This window comes from Nyctibius grandis, chromosome 1 (assembly GCF_013368605.1).
Source record: "Nyctibius grandis isolate bNycGra1 chromosome 1, bNycGra1.pri, whole genome shotgun sequence".
NCBI classification, from domain to species: domain Eukaryota; kingdom Metazoa; phylum Chordata; class Aves; order Nyctibiiformes; family Nyctibiidae; genus Nyctibius; species Nyctibius grandis.
The window spans coordinates 40,762,035-40,787,252 of record NC_090658.1 but is presented as its reverse complement, the minus strand read 5'-3'; the positions used below and the strand labels follow the sequence as shown (position 1 = coordinate 40,787,252).

Genomic DNA, 25,218 nt, shown 5'->3' with positions numbered 1-25,218 from the left:
TGGACGTGAGCCCCCTGTGTCATACGGGAGACCTGGAAGGTTTCCCTGACCTGTCCTTGTGGCAGGTGCCACCTGACCACTGGTCCAGAACAGTGCCAGAGACTGAGCAGTGTAAGCAGAGGGAGAAAACAGGGCATCTCCAGAGGCACCTCCCACCTGGGCTGCTGGGGACCCCCGCACTCGGGGGATGCAGCTGGCACCCATCCCTTGAGGGTGCTCCACATTAGTCTGTGGGTTGTTTGGGCATCTGCCCACTTCCAAGATCCCCAGGACTTAGAGGAGGCTGGCATGCAGCCACCCCTCTGCATCCCCAGCTGCACGTATGGAGCAAGTACAGCCCTGCAGCAGTGTGGTAAATATACAAGACAAAAAGGAAAAAAAAGAAATTAGTTTCTGAAAACTGGAGAGAAAAGGTGGTATGTAATCAATATTTTCAGTACTGATTTGAATCCTGTACATCAGGTATGAAGATGGCAGTGGACAAGGTTATGCAGCTTGACGGTCTGCTTGCTTTCCCCCAGTACCTTGGTTTTTGGCACAGTTTGTTTATTTTTTTACAGTGATGAAATGTATACTTTTTTTTCTGAAGCCCACTTGTACCTGTTCATCCTCAAAGCCTCACTGTGACTGTCTTACCAGCTCTGAATCTAGATTTTTCAGTTTTGGTTGTTATCTTTTTTTTTAAAAAAAAAAAGGTACTGGCAATGAGTTTTTAACAATGGAAACTTGGGTTTTCCTGGGATTTTTTAAAAAGGAAAAAGAAGGTCCTTTTTGTTGGTGTTACTAGTGGGAAACTAAAACCTACTTATCCATATCAAGACAGACAAATATGCAGCCAATGGCTGACATAAATAGTGTTGACAAGGGCCAGTTTTTAAACCCGTGGCCCACCAGCTAGCTCTCACTCCCCTTTAGACAGGAACCAAACTATAGTATCTCCAAAGAAGTGGGTGCTGGGGGGGTGTGATGAAAGGGGAGAAGAAATATTACCCCAAAACAGCCAAATGCTGCTGAAAGAATAAGGTGTCCCTGCAGAGCATGTGCTGCATAACATGGCATAAGATGGCTTTATTAAGCAGGGAGTGAACTGCAGCTTTCCTCCTTCTTTGAAGGGAGGGAGAGGCAGGGCATAGTAAAGGCAACTGGGGAGATGGGGGAAGCACATCTGTGGGGCAGCTCAGCTCCCTGCCTGGACTCAGGAAAAATGTCGACTCCCCTGGGCTGAGGAAGCTTTTGTTTGTTATTCTTTTTTGCTCTCTTTACTCAGTTTGATTTGCAAAGGGTCTCCCCAGGCAAACATACCTTCCTGCCTGCTGACGCGGTTTGTTCCTGCTCGGTTATCTCCTCATCCGACACCTGCCGTATCCCCAGGAGTGGGTGGAAACTGCTGGGCATGGAGGAAGCAGCTCCGGCACCCTCCCGGGAGCCAGGATGCACACAGCTACCTGGAAATGGGCAGCCCTTGCTTTCTGATAGGTAGTCTTGCTACTGCTCATTGCTATGTGGACTTAAATAATGCTAGCTAGCTCCCGACAGTCACCCAAAGCAGCATGGTGTATTTGTAGTGGAAGTGCAAGCGTAAGGAGTTGGCACCTGTTCCCATTATCTGCTTTTCTCCCCAGCTCCAACATGAGGCTTCACTTGCCCCTCTCTGATGGCATTTGCTAAGCTCGCTTCTTCCATTGTTTCTCACTGGATTAGAAAATGAAACTTACACAGGCACAGACTGGGCTCGCTAGCCACAGGGTCAGCACGTGCAGCCATAGAAAACACATTGGGGTGAATCTTGCCTGCCTGGTGGGGGTCTGGTGACTGCAGCACTAGACACCCTTGCACTGCACCCCCTTAGCTCTGGGAAAGAGCGGTGAAGACGGTGCCCAAAAGCCTCCACACATCTACAAACCCACCCTTCACGTGGCGTTATGTAAAAGGATGATGTGCAACGCTAACAACGGCGGTCTACTCTCGCATTCGCTCAAGTGCACTGGAAGCATTCTCCTCATTTCTTGTAGTTGCATCACTTCCTTGGTCTTAGATATGAGTTCACAATGTGACATACGAGCAAAACATCCCCAGCGACACCAAGCCCAAGACAGACCAGATAAACTGCTGGTGCCTCTGGAGTACCCCCCAGTAATTCCAGGTATGTAACTGAGGCTAAACATCAAAGTGCTGATAAATCGGAGAAGAATCTACAACTGCACAGGTTTGGAAGGACTAATTTTGAGGGAAATACTACAGAGAAAACTAAAGTGGAAAACTGCTACATGTCAATTAAATCTAGGGCATAAACCTGCTAATATTTGAAAAATAGATGGGTAGAGAAAAAGGAAAAGGGACTCTTGACTGAGCAAGCCCCAGACTAATGACAGGACACTACCAGAAAGCAGTGTTTTCCCAGAGAAACTGGTAAAAAACTTGTTATTTTTACTTAAGAAACCACCCAACAAAGACCCAGCAACCTAGATTGGGCTCAAACCAAAGTGGAATAATCCTTCATCTGCAGCAGGGTGGATGGACAGGGATGGGATGATTTAACACATATTTCTCACTCTATTTTATTATTCTAACAGTAGAAAATCAAATTAAGTTATTGCTAAAGCCATTATTTGACTTACAATGTTCCTCTTCCATTAGCTTTTGGCTTTTCAGAAGTTTCTCTCTGGATTGAAATTTCCTGGGCTGAGTGTTAAACCAAAACAATTTGTTTATTTGAAAACTTGAGCAAACCCTCTTTTTTCAGCCAAGAGAAAGGAGTAAAATAGATACTTTTGCTAGTACACATACACATGCACCCATACTGAAAGTGGTTGAAATGGCAAGTAAAACATCTCTTGATGTGCAAACTTTTAAGAGCATTTTCGTGTGTGGGTCTATAGACAGAATAAAGTCCTATGTGCCTGTTTAAAGATCCCAGGTGTTGGCAGCAGGTATACTTGCAGGGCATTAAAAGATAGCCAAGAAATGTATGTGGATGTATCGTGGAAAAAAGGGTAGTCATTTTTATGGGATGATTTCCCATGTATAGGGGAGTGGGTAGCACTGACACAGAAGAGTTGAGGATCAGATGAAGCTCACAAAGCCTGTGCGTGGTCACAGGCACACGGGCACATTGACAGAGCAGAAGAAACATTTGTGGATGAGGATGCAAAATGTACAGCGATTGCTTATGGTGTCATGGTTTCAGGATTTTAGCCTCTAAGTAAGAACTTAGGCAGGTTTTTTTTCCCCCTTCCCTTAAAAGAAGGGAAGAAACTTGGGTCAATTTGTGATGAGGTAAGGGAACAGATTAAGTTTGCAGTGGGTTTTCTCTCCCCTCCTATTCTCCTGAGTGGCATAAAAAGGAGCCTCCATATTCCTCTCCCACATGCTGTCCTGAATTTCTCTCCTTTCCTCAACACTTAACTTTTTCTTGGAATGCCTTTACGTGCCAGATGACAGCGAGTTACTGTGCTAATTGCTTTATTCTTCAATAAGGACATTTACTATACCAAACTCCTACAATACTTATGTGTAAATTAGAATTTGGCCTTGGAACAGCCCTCTTTCAACAATTAAAAAGCTTTCTTGAATATCCATTCAAGATTTGTAGATTAAAAAGGCTTTGTCTTGGATAGATTTTTGTCCTTTTTCTTCCTTTTTTCAGCTTTAGTGGCTGTTTTCACCCTTAGGTACCCTTATTAGCCAAGAGAAGAGTAATAAGTCCCCCCAAATTGCTCTTGTTTATTAATAAATCTGCATTCAGATATATTCCATGATACATAATTATGGATCCCTGGGTACAAATTCCCTTCTTTAAATAACAGTGGCCTTCAAATACATAAGTTGAAGTTTTAGACAAACATTTATGAACCTGCCAGCCATGCTGAACAGGGTTGCAGCTGCATGGCGATCACAGAGAGCCACGGGGAGGAAAAGAGGAACTTACCACTTAGTTCTTTCTGCCCAGAGAAGAAATGATAATTTTAGTTATACTTTGCTCGCTTGCAACAATAAAAACAAAACGAAGCCACAGAAGAAAACTGTCATGTTACACCCCTTCCATCTGGCCTGTGCTACACACCCACATATCCCGTCATTCTACAAATTAATCTTTCACACATTTTTTAACAAAAAAAAAGTGTTAATGTTATAGAAGAGAAAATAAGGTAAACAGAGAGCTGTGTAAAAATACATTAACATTAAAATATGGTGGCAGTTATGGATTTTCTTAATTGAATAGGAGAGTAAATATTCACATCAAATCAATGCCAATGGCATGCAAATTAAAGCTACATTAGGGCAGCCTTGATATAGGCATTACCATTTTTGACACTTCTGTGATTTAAAATAATGTGCAGACTTTATTCGTTAATTTTTTCCTCCCTTCTTTATGTTATTTTTGAGTGGGTAATTTGCCATTACAGAGCAAAATCCTTCTCCTGTGCCCTCTTATGTTATGCTATCTTGTTTTCTTCTTCTGCCTGGAAGGCCCTGTGAAGGCTGGCTCAGTTTAATTTAGGGTTAATATTGAAGCCTCCCCATTGCAGGACAGACCTCTTTGAGCAGCTGCCTTCAGGTTGTAGCTGGCCCAGCACACAGCCAAATAACCTGTTGAAAGAGTCTGAGGAAAGGTGCCTTTGATTCACCACGCCAGGTCCTACAGGCATCCCCCTCTCCTAGTTCTGTGCCTACATCTCCCCCTAGATCTTTCTTCCATCTTCCATTCAAAAATTGCTTAAAAAAAAAGAGAACAAAAGCGAGGGCCCTAGCACCTCAAGGAGGAGAAACCTGGCAGGGGCTCTTAGAAGCTGTATGGCTCCCGAGGTGAAAGTAGGAGGTATGAAACTTGCTGCCTGGCATAAAAATCAACTCCACTGTGCAGGAAAGGAGGACAGATGGATCTATATGGGACAGAGAGGAAGGAGTCCACAGTCAATGGGATGCCAGCAGCTGGTGAGTAGAAGTTGTACCATGGTGTGGATTATGCAGATATTTCCTCCTGGACAACTGGAGGGAAGTTCAACCCCTACCCTGTGAGGCAGCAGCAGTGTCACACATGCGCAGCCTGCGCTCCTGTAGCACTTCATTTTCTTTGGAAGCTTCTCTCTTCCCTGGCACTTTTTCAGTCCTCATCAATCACTAGTGCTTCTGCATGCTGCCTCCAGATTTTATGAAGTTGGGTCCACAATCACACTGCCCTGCCCCTAGAAGAAGCTACGTGTACAGGCGAGATCACGCAGGACTAAAGAGTGGGCAAATGGACTGGAGAAAGCAAGTGCAGGAGGGAGACAAAGAGCAACACTATAGCCCCAACTTGACTGTTCACCCTCGGTTCATACAGACTCAGGAAGTGACCCTAGCTTCTTCTATAGCATGCACAGATAAAAGCTCTAAAGCTTAACAAAGACTTGCTGGAAAGAAAAATTTGAATTCTTCTAAACACAAAGTCCCAATAAAAAGAGTCTGTACTGGAACTCATGCATCTGAATCCTATACAAAGCTAAGAGCCAGCATTCAGGTTTTCTTTCTGTTCTTCCATATGTCCCAGGAAAATCAGGTACAAATCAATGGCAGGGTCACACTATAGTGTTAGGTATATGTCTTGGATGTTGCTTGTCAGAGTGAACACAAAAGGTAAGGGCTCTTGGCTGCAGCAAGGAGAGCAAAACTGCCACCACTTAGGAGGTTTTAGTGCAAAAGAGAGCCTGTGACCCTTTGCTTCAGGGGGCACCGTGCTAAATTGGGTGACCAGCAAGATTAGGACAGAGGAATCTGTGAGGAGCCTTTTCTGATTTGTTCTGGTGAGCCCTATCTCATTCACCAAGGTTGATGTGACTGGGGAGAAGGGGGACAGGGGCTCCAAGGGCGTATGTTTTTGGTTTCAGTGAGCACCTTGTACCAACGCAGAAAGCTCAGAAAATGCTCTCAAAGTTTCTCACAGGTACTGAAGACTATGTTTATATACATAAAACAATTTACTTCCCTTTACTGCCTAATTTATTTTAACCTTAGCTGAACTTCTGACACCCATTCTCCTTTTCTTTCTCCTCAGCTCTTCTTTCCACAACCCTCCTTTATCTTTTTCTCCCTCTTTTACATTTATTTGTTCCCCATACATTCCCAGGTGGGTGGGGGTGTTGTTTTGGGGGTTTTCTTTCTTTGTTACAGGGAAATAAAGGGAATTCAGAGTTAGGAAGCCAGGATTCTGAGTTCTTATAGCAGCCTGATACCTATTTACTGTCTGAAAAAAATCCACCTCATGGTCCCCCTCTGCTTTTTAATCTGAAGAGCTGAGATGATAAATGCCAATTGCAAAGACAGTTGGCTGTAATAGTTCATGTTTGTGCAACACTTCACATATCGAACCATTGTATCCGACCTTCACCACCAGAAACACACGGAGCCGCTGCCACTGCCACCCAGACTGTCTCCGAGCGTGATGATTAATGAGCTCACAGCCCTGTTTTGCTGTTGAAGTTAATGCTGCTTCCTGAGGGCAACACGCCTGATGAGAGAATTTGCAGCAGTCCATACGCTATATTGATTCAAAATGCCACTGTATGTTTTAATTAGCTTTTAACCATTAAAAAGTGGGGCTGGAAATGAAAATGGCACATATGCTTACGCAGCAAATGTCTGTACCAAAAAGGTGAGCACTGGGCCAAGTTATCATCCTCTATGCTGAACCGCCACTGGCAGTTAGAACCCATCTTAGTGGCAGTTAATACATCTCCATGGCACTTCTTTTTGTTAGCTTTATGCCAAATATCCACTTACATCTATTTTCAAGCCTTGAGGAATGTATTTTTTTAACCCACGCTATCTTTCTAGCATGTAACACGCTAGAAAAGTTTAATTTTGTGGAGTTGTGATTTAGGAGCTAACATGAGGCAGTGAGCTCATTGAGGCTGGTGAGAAAGTGGTGTGCTGGGATGAAAGGCTGCCCCACTACCCCTCCTTTGCACCACCAAACAGTTTCTATCAGGTCATTGATAAGGTGCTCATTATTTCCTAACCTGTATTGTACTTATCCTTCAGCATCTGGATAGCAAAGGGCTGGGTGAAGCAATCTTTTGATCAGTAGCAGTCATTTTTGAGAACCTATGGAGGACAAGGTGGGTATTTTATCCTTCAAAGAGGACGAAAAGAGAATTATGGGCCAGTTATCAAGCTTAACTTCTCAGACAAACACAGGAACAAATAATTAAACATTTTAAAACCACCTAGAAGACAACAAGGAGATGAGCATCGGTCCACACTGATTTATCATGAACAAAGCACATTAAACAAGCCCAGTTTCACTCTGAGACAGGTTAAGAGGCCTTGAGTAAAGGGGAGGTAATCAACACTACATCTTGCCTTCAGCTAGGCTCTTTACCTTGCCCTACCTGATGCTCTTATGACTAAACCAGGGAACATGGGTAAGCCAAAACCAACCAGTGGTGGCAGGACTGGCTGAAAAGCCATATGCAAGGGATCATTACCAAAAATTCATGGCCAAACTGAAGCGCTATATTGAGTCCAGTTCTCTAGGTAGCTGCCCTAGATTTGATACAACTCAATTTTTTCATTAATGATACAGATAAACAGATTAAAAGTACAACTTTTAAATTTGCAGGTGACATCAGGTTGGAATGAGCTGCAAGCACACCGGATGAAAGATTATAATTCAAAATGGTTCTGGCAAATTGGAAAATGACCCAAAAAAGCTGGGTGTGTGGCAGATAGGATGAATGCAAAATTTTCTGCTTCAGTAGGAATAATAAACTGTTTAAGTGCAGGATCTGCAGCCAGGGCATGGCAAGAAGGATGTGAACCAACTAGAAGATGAAAACAATGAAACAAAACATGAGAAACATGACCTACAAGAAACAAGTAGGGCTGTTTAATCTAAAGAAGACAAGGCTGGATGAGGTATGATGGCTGACCTCCAGTACATGAGCTATTAGGGTACGGAAGAAATAAACTCTTCTGCATGGCCACTCTGGGTAGTACAAGAAGTAACGAGCTTCTTACAACAATACTTGCAAGAAGACACCAGGAAAAATGTATCTCTGGAAAGGGTAATGGAGCAGTGGGAAGGATGGTGGGGTGTCCTTCACTGGAGATTTCCAAGAACAGGATGGACCAGCATTTCTCAGAAACAGCCCGGATACAGATGATCCTGACAGGGATCCAGGCAGGGAGATGAACTAAGTGATCTTTTGAAATTAATTCAATCCTACTTTTATTATTTTTTTTTATTTCTAAGTCACCCATGGGAGGTACAGAACTCCTTTGTACCTCAACTCCACACCAGTGAAACAGAAGTATCAGGGGCCAAATTAAACAAATCAATTAAAATGACTTGCATTGAGCTTGGCTGTCTCAAACTGGTTCATCACTTGGGGTTTGCAACTCATAAAACTTGTCATCTGTGCCTGCTTTATCACCAAAAGCAGATACTTGCCAATCATAGTGCACAGAAAATCAGGTATTGTTGTCATGACTGAATGCTCTTAAATGCATTTAAAGCTTTACAGACTAGTTAGATGTATATTTAAAATTCTTGAAACCAGCAAATGATCAGATTGAGAAGGGAGAGAAAGATGGTAGAACAGTGACACTGTGCAAGTTAGTTTAAATAAAGAATCTTATCAAATCCACTGACTACTTGTTCACATCTGTCCAAATATAACTTATGCCATATGTCCTACTATATAAGTCAGCTTGGAGGCAGGACACTTCCCTAAGCAGCAATTCACTTCCTGAGTCTCCTCTATCTTCTAGAGAATAGAGGGGGGGAGGGGGAATGATACATCACAGAAAAATCTGAGAAGCAAACACAATAACCTCCTAAAAGCCTCTGGGAAATAAAAATCATTTCTCTACCCTAACAGTATGGTTAGCTGAATCTTTTGTCTTCTCCTGTATTAGGAAGAGTAATCACAGAGACACTGTTCTTACCATAAGCTGCCTTTGAGGAAATCAGATGCCTCAGTTTTACTTCACCTTTTCAGTTTGTCAAAGTGGTAAATATTCTCTTGCCAGTCACCTCAGTGACCATTCTCCCATCATGGAAACACAGCTTACCATTGCAACCTCTCAGGTCAGACTCACGGGTAGAGCCAGTCAATCCCTCTACCATTCAGGGGTCTCCAAGGGCTTTGGTGCTACCTTGAGCAGCAGGCAGGGGAGGGAGGACCCAGCCCTGCCCAGCAAAATGCTTCCCCTCTCCCCTCCCAGCACCATGGATGGGAGCTTTCAGCTGGTAGTGTTGGATAAAAATATCGGCTTCGAAATCCTGTTTCAGATACCAGAAGCCTCCTCATGGCTCTAAGAGTTTAATTTTCATTTAAACATCAATAAATAGAGGCATAAGGGTTTAAGATGAATTATGTAAGCCCTTTAGCCATAGCCATTACATTCTGCCACAAAAATGAGCTGCTGTTCTCACTTTGTTTTATGGGCTTGCTGTAGCCTGTTGTTATTGTAGCTGCCAAATAAAAACCAGCAAACCATGCAAATGAAAATATAATCTTTTATGCTTTCATAGTCTTAGGATAAACCGGCGTGTGCAGTTTTAGAGGAGGGGTTTTTTTGCAGTCTGTTGTGTTATGCCCCTATCCCAGGAACCTCTGCGAGTGGAGAGCAGCAGTGGCTTCTTGGTGGAGGTCCCTTGGTTAGCTGCTTTCCCATCCCAACTGCAGCACTGTCACAAGCTCACTGGCAAAGAAACACACAATAGCTTCCTTCAGGTATGAAGGAAGGGTGGATTACGGGTCCTTTCATAAAACTGAAAAGTCCCCTTGCTTTAAAAATAATAGATTTTCCACCTCTAACTTCCCTCAAGCCTCCTCATTCCCTGACAGGAGCACATACCACGTGATTTGCTCCAAGCCATGTGTTTCCCGAGGGTCTGTCACCCAGCAAATGTGCCAAGAGAGAAAACCACATGAAGTAATCGTGACAGGGAACAGCAGCTGAAGCCGAGTGGTAAAAGCATATGACTCCGCACAGAAATACCTGGGACAAAATGTGCATCAGTACATGGAGAGAGAGAAAAGGAAGAGCCAAGAGGGAACCAAGTCAGGGACAGGTTTTTATTCATGCAATGTAAAAAATGGGACTGTAAGCATAAGTTAATGTGCTTTCAAGCTAATTACAGTAGAGCACAGCACCTATATTAACAGCAGAATATTGAGAATACGAGCACGTGAACTAACACGTAACATTTATTCCACAACTTTTCCGCTCAGAATTGAGATTCGAAGATTGTCTCCTTCACCTTTGCAATGCCTTGTCTCTTTCTTTTCTGTCTCGGTTTATTTTCGTAGTCACATTCACCAGTGATAACATTTTATATTTTGTGCTTCCTAGTGTGAGCTATGCTGGATGCTGACACCCACTCTTGTGCAGAGATTTTTGCATGTGTTTTTTTTTTCTCTTCCACCCGTTTTACACAAGATGGTAACATATGGCCTTGGGTGATTAAATGATTTAGTGAATGAACTGAGCAGAAAGAGCAGGCTGATTGGAAGAAGACAGCTTCTGTTTAGGCATAAATGTCTTTGTAATCTGTAATGATAGGAAAGAAACTACAGAAAAAGCATAAGACAATTTAATTGGGTTTTGGTTAAATATTGTATTTTTCAGGTCTGCTTTAAATATAGTGAAATAATAGTATAGCGGCTATTACTCATTTTGTTTCTGCAGCATGTCCTTGTAGAAGGGGCACCCTGCAAATGTACATGGATGCGTACACGCACACGCAGCATATAAAGAGAGAAAAATTAAGCAAATGGTTTTGTAAAACTAAGTTGGCATTTTATTTATTAACTTCTGAACACGGCAATCCTACAGAACTTGGTGTTGGCCACCACACTGGTTGAAAAGGCTTCACACCTTCGAGCTTTCTCAGAATTACTCTGACTACAATACCCAGTCGCATCTATGTGACCTCAGCAGGAACCGCAGAAGGTTTTTTGGAAGGAAGATATCTAGATACTTCTGAGAGGTCCCACCCAGTACACCTCTGCCACTGCAGGGGCCCCACGCACAAATGAACAACCGCTCCCGCTCTCTTTCTTTCGGGGCATCATGATTTGTGCCTCTTGTCTTTCTGAACTCTAGGTTTTGCATCTGCTATATATGTTTGGGGAAATACTTGTGTGTTCTTGAGAGCATGCGGTGGCACATGGCGTAGGGCTGTCCTGAAATAAGCATCTGTTCGTGGTTGGCCAGGGTTGTGAGAGACTGGACTCCAGCAGCCAGGTGTTCCTGGGCTAGAAATTTGAAGCCAATTCCTTTGTATCCAAAACAAGCCACCTTTTGGGAGAAAACATTTCTATTCTTGTTCCAGTGATGGTGTGCATATCATTAATACTCAACAAACAAATCCAACTGAATTCCAGTTCACATCTTCACCCACAAGGCCAATTCCATTCTTTAAAATCAAATTTTTACGCGGAGCCTTGAAATTGTTTGGGGACATAACAAAGAAGTCACTGATCTCGGTGATTTTGCCCGTGCGAAGCAGAAGCTGTAGCTTAAAGATAAAAATCTATTCTCCAGAAAAGGACAGCTGGACCTAAAGAAAGTGTGTCAGCAGTGCCTGTCCTCAGCTTGCAGTGTGAATGCTAGCAGCCACCTCAGTGATAAACTTCAGTGCATGGTGCTCCTTCTCCTTCATGTGATAGTATTTGAGAGGAGAGAGAAATTTTTGGCCCACATGCTAAGAAAAGCTCTTAGCTGAGCACATCCTGGTGGCTTTCCCAGGATAGCTAGGGGTGATAAGAATTACTGATCCAGTCAGACACTGGCACAATAAGATGCACATTTAGCCAATTCATGCAAAGGCTGTATTATATTATCTTGGCACTTCCCCAGCACTGGTTCCCCAGAGAGAAAACTCAGTTCCACGGTGACATCAGCTGAACCTCAAGTGTGATGTCAGCTCCAGAAACTATTTAACTTTTAATTTTTCTGCAAACCAGACTGACATTAATTGAGTTTCACTACAGTTTAAAAAAAAAGCAAAGTAAAAAATAAAAAAAAAATCAAGAGCGCCATGATCACAACTCCTAATTTTCACTTCTCTGGGATACATAACCCTGGAGATGGTTGCTGCTGTACCTCCAGCCCTACTGGGAGAGGTAGGGAGAGTTTTAATTCTGGGAGAGTTTTAATTTACCAAGAGGTTACCCACTTTCCATTGTCCTATCAATGAAAACAGTAGTAATATGTGTGGGTGATGGTAGCTGGTCCAAAATAACCTGTAGAGCATAAACCCAGGATATTTGGCTGCAGACAAGCAGTTTTCATTGTTGATTTCTTCTTTTTCATGGACAACAAAATGGATGTTACGTATGGTAATTAGCACAGCACTGTTCTACAATTTGAAGAAAATGTAGAAAATTGAGTTATAGCAGGTATAAGAAAGAAGCATTAAGGGCCAAATTTGCAGCTGGTTCCACGTGATAGCTGTGCTGTGTTCACATCTAAATCTATGACTCTGGACCCAAATGTCACACAGGCACTTTTGACCTTTGTCAGCTCGGGCTCTTCTGCTGGACTGTCGTCAAGAAGATTTTCCCAGAGCATATAGCACCTCTCAAGCTCCAGAAACAAATGTGACAAACACATTGTGAGGCTTGCAGGCAAAACTGGCATCTGCAAAGCAGCTCGCTACGTATTAATCAATCTTGAGCAGCAACAAACAGTACTGGGAGATTCACCACACAAACCGTTTTAGAAAAGACGCCAGGAAACCTCAACATTCCCAGATCAGAGGTGACCAGGGAGGCTCTACCAGAGCTGCAGGCACTCCTGTAGCACCACATTGCAACGTCAGCATTGGTTATAAGCCAAAGGCCTTCAGGCTTGCTTGTTGCCTGGAGGATACAAATGAAAGTCAGCAGGTGCAAAGGTGCAAGAAGTGCAAAATTGCATCATGTCTTTCCAAACTGTGTTTGTGCAGCAAATGAGACTCATTTCTTTCCACGCTAAATCGAGACCATTTTTATTTTCTTTGGCTTATGAATGTTCTTAGTTCAATTTTCATGTGTGTTCTCTACGGTACCCTGGGATGCCTGAGGTGATTTATAAATATGTGTAGAGACCAGGTGTATTGCCAGATGTTTATGTCCCTTTACAACAAGGCTTCACCATCCCTTCCAATGGAACGCCCATCTTATATTACTTTTTCTAATAGAGGATCAAGTAGACTACAGGGTATTTGTGAGTTTTCCCTCTGTAGGATTTTTTCTTAATTCACTTTTCAATCATCTTGTTTCTACATTTAAAATAATGCTGTCTTTAAACCCCTCTAAGTACTCTTTACAAAAAATAGAGTTCCTTTCACATAAAAAAAAAATGCAGACAAATGTCAACAGTTCCAGGTTTAAATCACAGAATCACAGAATCAATCAGGTTGGAAGAGACCTCTGGGATCATTGAGTCCAACCATTGCCCTCACACCACCGTGTCAGCTAGACCATGGCACTAAGTGCCATGTCCAGTCTTTTCTTAAACACATCCAGAGATGGTGACTCCACCACCTCCCTGGGCAGCCCGTTCCTCCACCAGCTTGGTCACCCTCCTCTGGACTCGCTCCAACACCTCAACATCTTTCTTGAAGTGCGGGGCCCAGAACTGGACACAGTACTCAAGATGCGCCCTCACCAGTGCCGAGTACAGAGGGACGATCACTTCCCTAGGCCGGCTGGCTACACTATTCCTAATAGAGGCCAGGATGCCATTGGCCTTCTTGGCCACCTGGGCATACTGCTGGCTCATGTTTAGCCGGCTGTCGATCAGCACCCCCAGGTCTCTTTCCGCCGGGCCGCTTTCTAACCACTCTTCCCCCAGCCTGTAGAGCTGCATGGGGTTGTTGTGGCCGAAGTGTAAGACCCGGCACTTGTTCTTGTTGAACCTCATGCCGTTGGAATAAGAATCAATGCAGTATGACTCATTGCCAAAAAGATTTTTAATCTTAAAGTGTTACCTACACTCACTTTTTTTCTGTTTTACTCCATCTCCTATTTAGAAACAGTAAAACATTGTACTATTATAATAGTTGTATAAACTGTAATTGCAGATCATTCTTTTAAATATAACTGTAGTAAGAAATAACCTGTAGCCCTGAGGGAGAACCAGTCTGAAGAGGCAAAAAGGACAATGGGATTTGCCCAAGGTCATATAGTCAGGTGATAGAACGGAAAAGAATATACAACCTGATTTAATCAGGAGTCAGCACTGTAAATACTAGGTGAGGGGCAATAAGATTTTTCTCAGTACATCTTAAAACATAGGGAGGTAAGTTCATGCGTATGAGGAGGAAATGATAAGTGAACAGAATGTATAAAGAGTAATGCTCCATGAAATTTTATTTTAAGATTATTTTTAAATTTCAGGTTCTGTAAAAATCTATAAGGACCTGACAAAGTTCATTTTCTAAATGTCCTCTTTAGCAAACAAATTCTTTGATTTTTTTCACATTAAGCAGACTCATTTTTCCCAGTGTTTTGTATCATGAGAATGACTAAACTGCCTCCCTCAGTAAAACTGCACTCGTAAAAGTAAGTATTCATAAACTGAGGTCTAATTTACCGACCCCGAGCAGTTGGTGAGATGGCTTATACTAGGAAGCATGAGGCAGGATGCAGTTTACAGATCTAGGACAACATAGTTAATGTAATAATTTCAGGCACATTCACTGACAGTTCAAACATATATAACTGCATAAGTTATCTGTATGTTTTAGATTAAAAAAAAAAACTTTAGAACTATTTTCAACAGTAGTTCTTATTAAAATACTTTCAACATTTATTTTTGCAATCGAAAGAAAAAGCAGTTTAGTAGTTATAGGGAAGATGTTCAAGAAACAACAGGCAGCAGGGAAGAGAGTACTGATTTTTCTCAAAGTGATTATTAGCACTGAGGAGACAATCAGGAAACATGAAGAGTCAGAATCTTAGCTGCTGTGTCTTGAAGACAAGGACAAAACCCCATCAAGTTCCAGGTACAATGGAATATGGAATATGATGCCAATGGAAAAAAAAAAAAAAACTTAAAGATGGCATTGTAACAGTATCTAAGAAGGACTGAAACATTACGAGGTTAATAGTTAAAAAATCCCACACTGGGTCTGCATGAGCAATCAGTTCACTAAAGGATAGAGAGAAAAGTGTTTTCTTTTGTACGTATGTATATTTTATATTTTTTATATATATATGTATGTAATGCTTGAAGCATATGGACACCTAGCTGCTAGCTGCTGTGTGATATACATAGCAGTGCTGTCAAATAAATAAGGCACAGCTAGAATTCAGTATGTTTCTTTGTAACGGTTTCATATTACTGAAGGAGATTAAGTACATGCCTTCAGCTTTTATATCTACTCAATCAATTTTGGTTATTAATAAATGAGTTCTTTTTCTTTAAAGTCTGGGTCTCTGTTGGTAAGCCTTGTGTTCTTCAAAATACTTCCCTGTGTTAACTGTTCACCTGAAACTGAAGGGGAGATGGGGAAACACCCAACTCCTTGGCTTAGTCTTTTCCTAAGGAAGACCTTAGCTCTTCAAACCTGGCCTCCACTGCCCTGTCCTAACCCACCATTAAGCCGTGTTATTCTCCAAAGCTGCTGACCTCAATCTGCCTGTGAACCACCACAACATCTGGAGAGCTCCTTTTTCCCTCAGGCATCATCCTTCCCACCGCTGCCCAGGAGCAGGCAGGCCTGGGCACATGCACATCCCAAATGATGCCGGCACTGCTCCTCATAACCTGCCCTGCCACAGCAGGAAGCACAAAGATTACCGACAGAAACGCAATGGTGGTGCTAGAGGTGGAAACTCTAGCCCATGGCAGGGCAATTCACTAAAAGAGAGGAGCCAAAGCATACCCCCATTGCAGTCTTGTTATAAATTCACAACTGGCCTGTGCTAACCGACGAAAGAAGCTAGGACACAAACTACAGAACTACAAAGGTAAATATTTATTCATGCACATGAGGTGCCCCAGCCAAACTGGGCACACCCCACGGATTTTTCTTTAGGCGTTTTATACAAGTGCATGATATGAATCACATAATTACCTACTAATGTGTATTTCTAATTATCCAATCACAAATGTGGTATAGTAAAGCAACTATATTTTTGTATGTCTTGCAGCAGCAGCATCCATCAGCATCCTTGTGGCTTATCTGTTAATCCAGCTGTTTCTGTCTTCATCTTCTGCAGTTATCAGGCATTGGCAACTTGTGTTTCTCTTAGATATGGATCCCTCAGCAAATTTTGTGAAAAGTTTCCTTATCTTAGTTGATTGTTTGTTCTTTTTAGTAGGGGCAGGTGATGGGTGTGGGGTCTTGAGATAGTAGCAAGCTAATATATGCTAATACTGTTCTGGGCTCCTAACGGCTGCCTGGTCTCAGTAACTCACATCACACAGTCCATCCTGAGCGGCCCTGAGGCAGCACAGTAAGGCCCAGGCGGCGGGCCTGCCTGCTGCCCGAGAGGAGTGGGCAGCCCACACCGCGCGGGTGGTGGCTGCAGGCAAACTCCTGGCGAAGCGCTAGGCAGTTTCCCGAGGGCGGTCACACCGGCCTGGCCAGCACCGGGGGCAGCCAAGGCCTCCCCGGCCGGGCTGGGCGCGCTGACACACAAACCCACCGCCTACGGCCTAGCCCGGCGCAGGTGACCCCACCACCAGCGTGGCCAGACGAGAGCGCAGGGGCACGCTAGAGGCGGCCGGCCTCACCCCCCAGGGCCGGCAGCCCAGCCCAGCCCGCCCCCCTGGGGCACGGCCGGGCCAGGGACAGGGCCAGGGCCGACCCCCGGCCTACGGCCCCACCTGCCACCCCCTCACCCCTCCGCCGTCCCACCATGCACCGCGCCGTCCCGCCCCGGGCAACAGCGGCGAGGCAGCGCCCCGCGCGCGCCCTTAGGAGCAAAGCTCTGCCCACACGGGCCCCGCCCCGTCATGGTTCGCCCCACCCTCTACCCCGCCCCCTACCCCTGGCCTCGGCGGGGCCCCGCCCCCTTCCGCCTCGGCTCCCCGCCGGGTCACGCCCCCTGCCTCGCCGCGCGTCGCGATTGGCGGTGCCGCCGGCCTTCCCGGGCCGTCCTCCTCCACTCAGCGCCCGTAGTGGCCCGTCACTCATCGGCGGAGCGCCGCGCCGATTGGCGGCGGCGGCGGCGCGGGCGGGCCGGGCTGTCAGTCAGGGAGCGGAGTCCGAAGTGGGGAGCGGGGAGGGGGTGAACATCTGTCTGCCGCAGCCCGGGCCCGGCTGTGCCGCCGCCGCCGTGCGTGCGCCCGTGCTGCGTGCGCCCGGCGCCCCCGCCCGCCCTGCCCCCGGCCCCCGCCCCTCCCCCGCGGCCGGCCGCCCGGCCCCGGGCTCCGCGCCGTCTCCGGCCGTCGGTGCCATGGGGAGCCGCTAAACGCGGGGCCCGCTTCGCTCCGCCGGCTGCCCCGCTCGCTCCTCAGCTGCCGGCAGGGGGGGGCCGGGGGGGCGGCGGCCAGCGGGCGCGGGGGGGGGGGGGGCGGGCGGGAGGGGGGCGAGACGCGATCCCGGAGCGGCAAGTGAGCGAAGAGGAGCCGGCGGGCGGCGGCGGGAGCGCGGGGACTTCGGGCCGCCGCGGAGTGTGAGTCCCGCTGCCCCCATCCCCACATACCCGCCGGGCCGGGGCCGGGGCCGGGGCCGGGGCCGAGGCTGGTGCGGCCCCGCGGGGCGGGCGGAGTTGGCGGCGGGTCCGGCGGGGGCTGGGCGCAGCCGAGCGGAGAGGCGGGGGGCGGGGGCAGCCCTCCCCGGGCAGCGGGACCGGCCGCCCCGGCGCCGCTCCCGGTTACTTTTCTTTTGTTGCCGCCGTGACCCGGGGGCGGCTTTTCCTGCGCGCCGGGCAGCTGCTTCCTTCCCCGCGGGGCGGCCGCCGGCGCGCCCGGCCCCGGGCGGGGGTGTGGGCAGCGCTGCCCGGCGGGAGCAGGCTCCCGCGCGGCGGGGGGCGGCCGGCCCCGGCCTGCGGGTGTCGGGGCGGGTGGTGGCAGCCCCGCCGAAAAGTTGCCGTCGCCCGGCGGGGATGGGGGGGGGCCGGGCCCGCCGGGAACTTGCTGCGCGCCGCCGGCCCGCGGCGCCGCGCCTCCCCTCCCCTCATGGCCCGGCCCGGCCCGGCGCGGGGGCCGGCGGGCTCCGGCCTCGTCCCCCGCCCGGCAGCGGGTAGGTGACCAGCCCACTTTGCAGAGGCGAGCGGGGCGTGAGTGTCAGCGGAGGGGCCGGGGGGAGGCGGCGGGGCCGATCCCGCCGGCGGTGCGAGGGGCATGGCACCCGGCCGCGCCGGTTGCCGCTCCTCTCTCTGCCGGGCGGCTGGCGGGGGCGAACGGGGCTGCGGGAGCCGGCGGGGCTGGGGCCGGCGTCCCGGTGCCGCAGCAGTCAAATAAATGACAGCCCGAGCCCCCGCAGGGGAAAAGCGATTCCCGGGTAAAGCTGAAAGCTGGCGATGGTGCCCCGGCCAGGTTAGCTGCTGCGCGGTGCTGAGTGAGCTCGGGTGTGGGTGCTCGGTGACACTCACGCAGTCTAAACGTTGAAACTGAAAGGGCCGACGGCGAAGCGGGGAGCTGTGAGTGCAGTAAATAGGTTCGGTTAATTCCTGCTTTTAACCGAACCTCTGGGCTCAATAAAACCGAGTCGGTGTGGATCGCTGGGTTACCCCGTGGCTGGGGTGTGCTGTCAGTACGTAAAGCGGTCCTGCAACTTAAGGCAGAAGTGTTGCTATGCTGCAAATACAGTAGAGCCCCATATGTTTAGGATTTTCTTTTTTTTTTTCCCCCTCTCTGTTAGAAAGTTTGAAAAAAAGAGACTTTGAAGTATTTTGTTTATACTAACAGAAGAGAAAAGTTCTCCTAAGAAAAAGCTGGTGGCAGGAGTGTAGAGGAGTAGCATATGGCATTAAAAGGAGCACAGCTGGAGGTAGCATTTCCATCTGAACATGATGTCAGAGCAGCTGACAGCCTGCCATCCCTCAGCCTTTTATTCTAACACACAGACAGGGAGTTAGTGTGTGCAGATCTGTGTGTGGAGAAGGTATCTCATTCCTCTCTAACATCATCTCCACTTTGCATCTGTCTCTCCTAGTCTGCTTTTTTTCCACCGATCTAACAGACCTGGAGCCAGCAAGACTCAGAGGAAAGGACTTAATCAGGTTTATGTGTACTAAAGGTAGGAGTAGCAATAGATTAGATACAGCATATTTCTGTTTTGGTGTGTTGTTTATTGAATTTCAGAAAAAAAAACCACATTACTTTTCTAACCAAGTTTAGAAGTAATATATGAAATTGAGTATTAAATAGATAAGTGGACTTAGTCAAAAGGCTTGGGCTACAGTTGGAGAGTATCAGTTCTCGGGCACATTGTTAGCATTAACTTTAATGCATATTGTGAGAATGTCTTGGTTTGGAAGAAGGAGAGAGCAAGTTAATTTCTGAGACCAAAACTGCAGTGGTTTTAGTGGCAAGCCTAAAGAGAGTTCTGCTTTATGTTCTTGTATTGCATCTTTTAAATGACTTTACAGGGGGTTTAGTGAAAGATACAAAAGTGTGCTTTTTTAAAAAAGGACCGTTCTGACTAAAATGTGTTTGTGGGGAGGTCTTTCATTAAACTTCACAGTTAAATATCCAGCAGCTCAGAACTGTAGTAGCATACAGCTGTAGTGCTTCTGAAAGATAGAAATCAGTTACGTGTTTAAAAACTTTTGTACCCGGGAGAATGGCTTGACTGGTTTCCTCTTTTCTTTCTTGCGTGTAGCATTTGAAATCTTTTATTTCAGCATAACAATAATTATTTGAAGGAGTTTTTGTATTTGTGACTAATTTAGAACTTGTAGATTTGAGCTGCCTGAATTGGCCAGACAGCTGTAATCGCACTCCTCTATTCTTAATCTCTTTATCTGGGCAGCAGCTGCCATATGGCCACAGTCAGCTGGATCAGATGTTTATAAGCTTCCTTCTTCGTCCCTCTCTGTCCTTTCAGCCTCCTAATTTGATCACAGCTACCTTGTGAGCTGCCCTCCAATCTTTATTTTTAGCCCTCTTAAGGATTAGGATTGATGTTGGCTGTGGGGCACTTAAAGTGATTGTATTGTAAATCTTCATGCTTTACTGTAGCAATGGTATTTTACAGAATATCGTAGGGGTTGTGTTGTAAGTTTTAGTACATCTTGGTTTGCGAGGGATGAGGATTTTTCAGTACTATCTGCCAGCCTCGAGAGCCTCGATCTGCTTAGATGGTTTGGGAGAGCATGGCTATCAATCACAGAAGAATAGATTAAGACAGGTTTTTAAGAGATTTTACTGTCCACTTGAGTTTTGACTTCTCTACTTCTTTTTTAAGTTTATTTTTTCTTTATCATCAAGGAAGGTGAATAGAAAAATACTTTGGTAAGAACAGTCCTCGGGATACTGATTTGAAATATGCACACATGCACTCACGCTCACGTTGAATGACTTTTTTTTTTTTCCTAAAGTTTGGTACTGCAAACTCTGCCTGGTGTGGGAGGGGAGGAAAATTTCTGTCCTTCTGCATAGGGGAAGTGGTGCTCATTGGCGTTTCGGTTGTTAGTTTTCTTTTGTAAATTCTGCATGTTGGCAAAAAATGTTCATGTTCTATTATAGAGTATGGAGAAGGTTTAAAACCTGAAACTGTCCTTACTACAAGAAGAAAACCACGCAAACTAAATTTCTAAAAACCTTGATTTTGCTGTCAGTATAAGTTGACACCCGTAAATAATTTTTATACTTTCTGAATGTTAGACCGTCAGATTTGGGTATATTAGCATTTCTTCATGGGCGAACCTCTCCTCATACTACAATTTGACTTTAAAAAGAAGGTTGGCGATCTGATTATTTTTTTTCTTCCTCCTCTGTGATCTCTCAAACTTAGTGTTAAAAAAAAAAATTTTGGGGGGGGTCTGCCCTCCTAGGGACGCAATCTGGAAGAAGTTCCCTATAAAAAAAATAACTGTTGAACAGATTTTATGAACAGCAGTGATACTTTAAAAAAAATTACACATGTACCTATGCGCTTATTAGAATGACTTATTTACCACTGAAAGAAAATCGTAACTTCAGTTGATCAGGGAAAGAGTTGCCATTGTACATGTGTGTTACTTAATCTTTGCATGGTGTCAGTAGCAGAATTCTGGCAATATAAATACGAGGTTTTTAGAGTGGAATAACTTGGATTCATAAGTTCTGTGATTCTGACCTATGTTTAATTTTTTAAAATCTCGTTGCTTATAGGTTATGAAGACAGTATGGAGTTTCCTGACCACAGTAGACATTTGCTACAGTGTCTGAGTGAGCAGAGACATCAGGGTTTTCTTTGTGATTGCACTGTTCTGGTAGGAGATGCCCAGTTCCGAGCGCACAGAGCTGTACTGGCTTCATGCAGCATGTATTTCCACCTCTTTTACAAGGACCAGCTGGACAAAAGGGACATTGTTCATCTGAACAGCGACATTGTTACAGCCCCAGCTTTCGCTCTCCTGCTTGAATTCATGTACGAAGGAAAGCTCCAGTTCAAAGACTTGCCCATTGAAGACGTGCTAGCAGCTGCCAGTTATCTCCACATGTATGACATTGTCAAAGTCTGCAAAAAGAAGCTGAAAGAGAAAGCAACCACAGAGGCAGACAGTACAAAAAAGGAGGAAGACGCCTCAAGTTGTTCAGACAAAGTGGAGAGCCTCTCCGACGGCAGCAGCCACATGCCAGGAGACTTGCCCAGCGATGAAGACGACGGAGAAGATGAAAAATTGAACATCCTGCCTAGCAAAAGGGACTTGGCGGCTGAGCCTGGGAACATGTGGATGAGATTGCCCTCAGACTCAGCAGGCATTCCCCAGACTGGCGGAGAGGCAGAGACGCATGCAGCAGCAGCTGGAAAAACAGTAGCCAGCCCCTGCAGCTCAACAGAGTCTTTGTCCCAGAGGTCTGTCACCTCCGTGAGGGATTCAGCAGATGTTGACTGCGTGCTGGACCTGTCTGTCAAGTCCAGCCTTTCAGGAGTTGAAAATCTGAACAGTTCTTATTTCTCTTCGCAGGACATGCTTAGAAGCAGCCTGGTTCAGGTGAAGGTGGAGAAAGAGGCTTCCTGTGATGAGAGTGATGTTGGCACTAATGACTATGATATGGAACATAGCACTGTGAAAGAAAGTGTGAGCACTAATAACAGGGTACAGTACGAGCCGGCCCACCTGGCTCCGATGAGGGAAGATTCGGTCTTGAGGGAGCTAGATAGAGAGGACAAGGCAAGCGATGACGAAATGATAACTCCAGAGAACGAGAGAGTCCAGGTGGAAGGAAACATGGACAGCAGCTTGCTCCCTTATGTGTCAAACATACTTAGCCCCGCTGGCCAAATTTTCATGTGTCCTCTCTGCAACAAGGTCTTTCCTAGCCCTCACATCCTGCAGATCCATTTAAGCACGCACTTTCGAGAGCAGGACGGGATCCGCAGCAAGCCTGCTACCGATGTCAATGTCCCGACCTGCTCATTGTGTGGTAAGACTTTTTCTTGCATGTACACCTTGAAACGTCATGAGAGGACTCATTCAGGTGAAAAGCCCTACACTTGCACCCAGTGTGGGAAGAGCTTCCAGTACTCCCACAACCTGAGCCGCCACGCAGTGGTTCACACGCGGGAGAAGCCTCATGCTTGTAAGTGGTGTGAACGCAGGTTCACACAGTCCGGAGACCTTTACAGACACATTCGGAAGTTTCACTGTGAGTTGGTGAACTCATTGTCTGTCAAAAGCGAAGCACTGAGCTTACCTACTGTCAGAGACTGGACCTTAGAAGATAGCTCACAAGAACTTTGGAAATAAAATTTTTATATATATAAATAATATATATATAAATCTATATAGTTGTGGTACAGTCTAAAAGCAATCTTGTTTCCTTGAACTGAAAGTTTGGCTATTAGCTTGTTTTTGCACTTTAAGGCAGCATGAATATTTCACTAATTTAGCACTCCGATAAAAACGAACTGTAGAGGTAATCCGACAAAGTAACAAATTACGGAGCGTATTTTTTCCCCCTTTTCAGAATAGAAGCCAGCGGATACTTTACTTCTGAGGAATCTCCAATTCAAAAAATTTGGACGTGGCTTTATTCTCCCCAAAACACTGCGTTCTTTTAAGCTCTCGATCTCTTTCCTCTTAAAATCTGAATGTAGAAATCCTTTCCCAATTTTGTCAGTTCCTTTACATTTCTGTAATTGCATGACTCCTTTCTAGCTGTTGGAAACCTGAATGCTTTTAGACCCAAATGGAAAATTTCTGAAATGCTGGATTATCTATTTTTAAACAAGCAGTTGACTTAAAACTTATTATGGCAACTTCTGGATTTCTGACAGTTCCCACTGGAAAAAAAAAACAAACACAAAAACAAAAACAAACAAAAAAAAAACCAACACAAAAACATAAAACAAAAACCCTGAGAGTACACTGGGATCACTGGGACTCTGTCTTACATGAAGGTTTGCTTGGGATGAAAAAGGATATTGCAGCTTCAGCAGTGATGAACTGTGTGTTTAAAAAATGTGAATTACTGTTATTGTATACTGTAATTGATTACATGGGCCGGGGGGAGGTATCAAAGAACTTGGCAGGTTGTGTTGATGCTCTTAGTTGAGTCTTGAAAAGTAAATATTAACGCTACAGAAATGCATGAGTTTCAGTATATTTTTGTCTTTGTTTGCATTGTATAACTTTAACGAGTGAGTTGAAAATTATTTAATTTCCTTAGGAAAAAAACCCGACACCGTTGAAAATGCCGGTGTTACGAAGAAGAAATGCACTGTTTTTATTTTATCTAATTTAAGATTACTTTCCCACTGTCTTTAAGTTGTGATGAACTTCAGCTACGAGTCGCCGATTTAGCTACGTTAACAAGGAGAAAAAAAAAAAAAAGAATGTTTACAACCAGGCTTCGAGATTTGCATGTGCGGTGTGCATTTACTAACCCCAGACCCCTTCTAATTGCACAGACCCCACGCCAGCTCCAGCTGAGGTGCGTCCATTTCCCCAGATGAGCATTTGTAGGATTCCTGCTGCACCACTCCACCACAATAGGTCGTTCTTTTTTTTTCCCCCCGCGTTGAAAAGAGGCTGTGGACTGAAAAAAAAAAAAAAAAAGAAAAAGAAAAAAAGAGAAAAAGCCCTCGGCTGAAAGGCCTGGGCAGGCCTGAGTGACAGGGGGGCCGGGGGAGGGCAGGGGAAGGACTTTGTGTATCCAAGCAGCAGAGACTGCAGCCTGACGTGTGGTTTTAATGACCAACACGCAGGTCAAAAGCATTTTGCACAGTGTTTGTTTTCCTGTCTTGCACTTACAAATAAGGTCTATGGGAGTAGCATGGAAAACGTTTGCTGTTTTTTCCTTTTTTTTTTTTTCCTTTTTTTTTTTTCCCTCTGCTTTTGTTTAAAATTTGATCGCCTTAACTACTGTAAACATAGCCTATTTTTGTGCTTAAGATACTGAATGGAAAACTCCATTGTGTATTGCTGGACTGTTTTGGAAATATTTGGTCAAATGTGTGTTAATTTGGCTGTAATGGCATTTAAAACAAAAAAAAAAAGCTGTGAAAATGGCCTTGGAGCGTTATCTTTAGTTACTTGAATAGTTTCTAGGTTTTAAAACTACATTCTTTTCTTAAGTTAGAGAAGACAATCAGTGTCTGAGGAAAATGGACTTTCTCTTGGATTTTTTTGTGGTCCTCGTGAGTGATTGCTTTTTTCCTTTCCTTAGTTTCACATTCTTATTTTGTTCTAAAACTTAGACTGACATCTAGCTTTGACAATCATAGTATGTTTTATTTTCCTGAGGGGGGGAATAACTTATAATGCTGTTTAGTTTTGTACTATTGGTGTGTTGGTGAATTTTTAAACTGTGTGCTAACTGCAATAAATTATATGAACTGAGAAATCAATTCCCTTGTCTTTTTTCCCTCTTTTAAATTATAGTTACGAAGTATTTTTTATAATGTGTAACTTTATTACTTTTGTACAGACTTCTATTGCTAACTGTGTATGGAATATGTTTTCAGTATGCTTTTGAGCACTTTGTTGCTAAAGTACGTATTTACATCTCACTTAACATTTAAAAAAATTAAATGCTTGTGTTTTGAAAGCATTTCTGTGTGTGTAGCTCTTGATCATTCTGTAAGAGGGAATTTTTTATTATTTTTTTTTCTTTCCCAAAGACTGTTGCAAA

The 25,218-nt window shown here is 45.0% G+C and overlaps 1 protein-coding gene across 4 annotated transcripts; it reads left to right on the top strand.

Moving 5' to 3' along the window:
- Positions 1-17,514: 17,514 nt before the first annotated feature.
- Positions 17,515-24,934, top strand: ZBTB18 (zinc finger and BTB domain containing 18). 4 transcript variants are annotated; one of them, XM_068406795.1, is made up of 4 exons: positions 18,156-18,172; positions 19,088-19,171; positions 21,250-21,937; positions 22,050-22,174. In XM_068406795.1, the coding sequence occupies exons 2-4, from the start codon at positions 19,159-19,161 to the stop codon at positions 22,078-22,080; spliced, it is 732 nt and encodes a 243-aa protein (XP_068262896.1). In that variant the 5' UTR covers positions 18,156-18,172; positions 19,088-19,158; the 3' UTR covers positions 22,081-22,174. The 4 variants fall into 4 exon arrangements, with proteins under 4 accessions (XP_068262887.1, XP_068262879.1, XP_068262872.1 ...); XM_068406778.1 differs by lacking the exon at positions 18,156-18,172 and adding an exon at positions 17,518-17,603 and having other exon boundaries at positions 21,250-24,934; XM_068406786.1 differs by lacking the exons at positions 18,156-18,172; positions 19,088-19,171 and adding an exon at positions 17,515-17,603 and having other exon boundaries at positions 21,250-24,934.
- The last annotated feature ends 284 nt before the right edge of the window (positions 24,935-25,218 follow it).

Coding starts and splice junctions, on each gene's coding strand:
- ZBTB18 (XM_068406771.1), top strand. CDS start 18,109: ATGGCCCGGCCCGGCCCGGCGCGGGGGCCGGCGGGCTCCGGCCTCGTC. Junction 18,173..21,249: donor CGTCCCCCGCCCGGCAGCGG/GTAGGTGACCAG, acceptor CGTTGCTTATAG/GTTATGAAGACAGTATGGAG.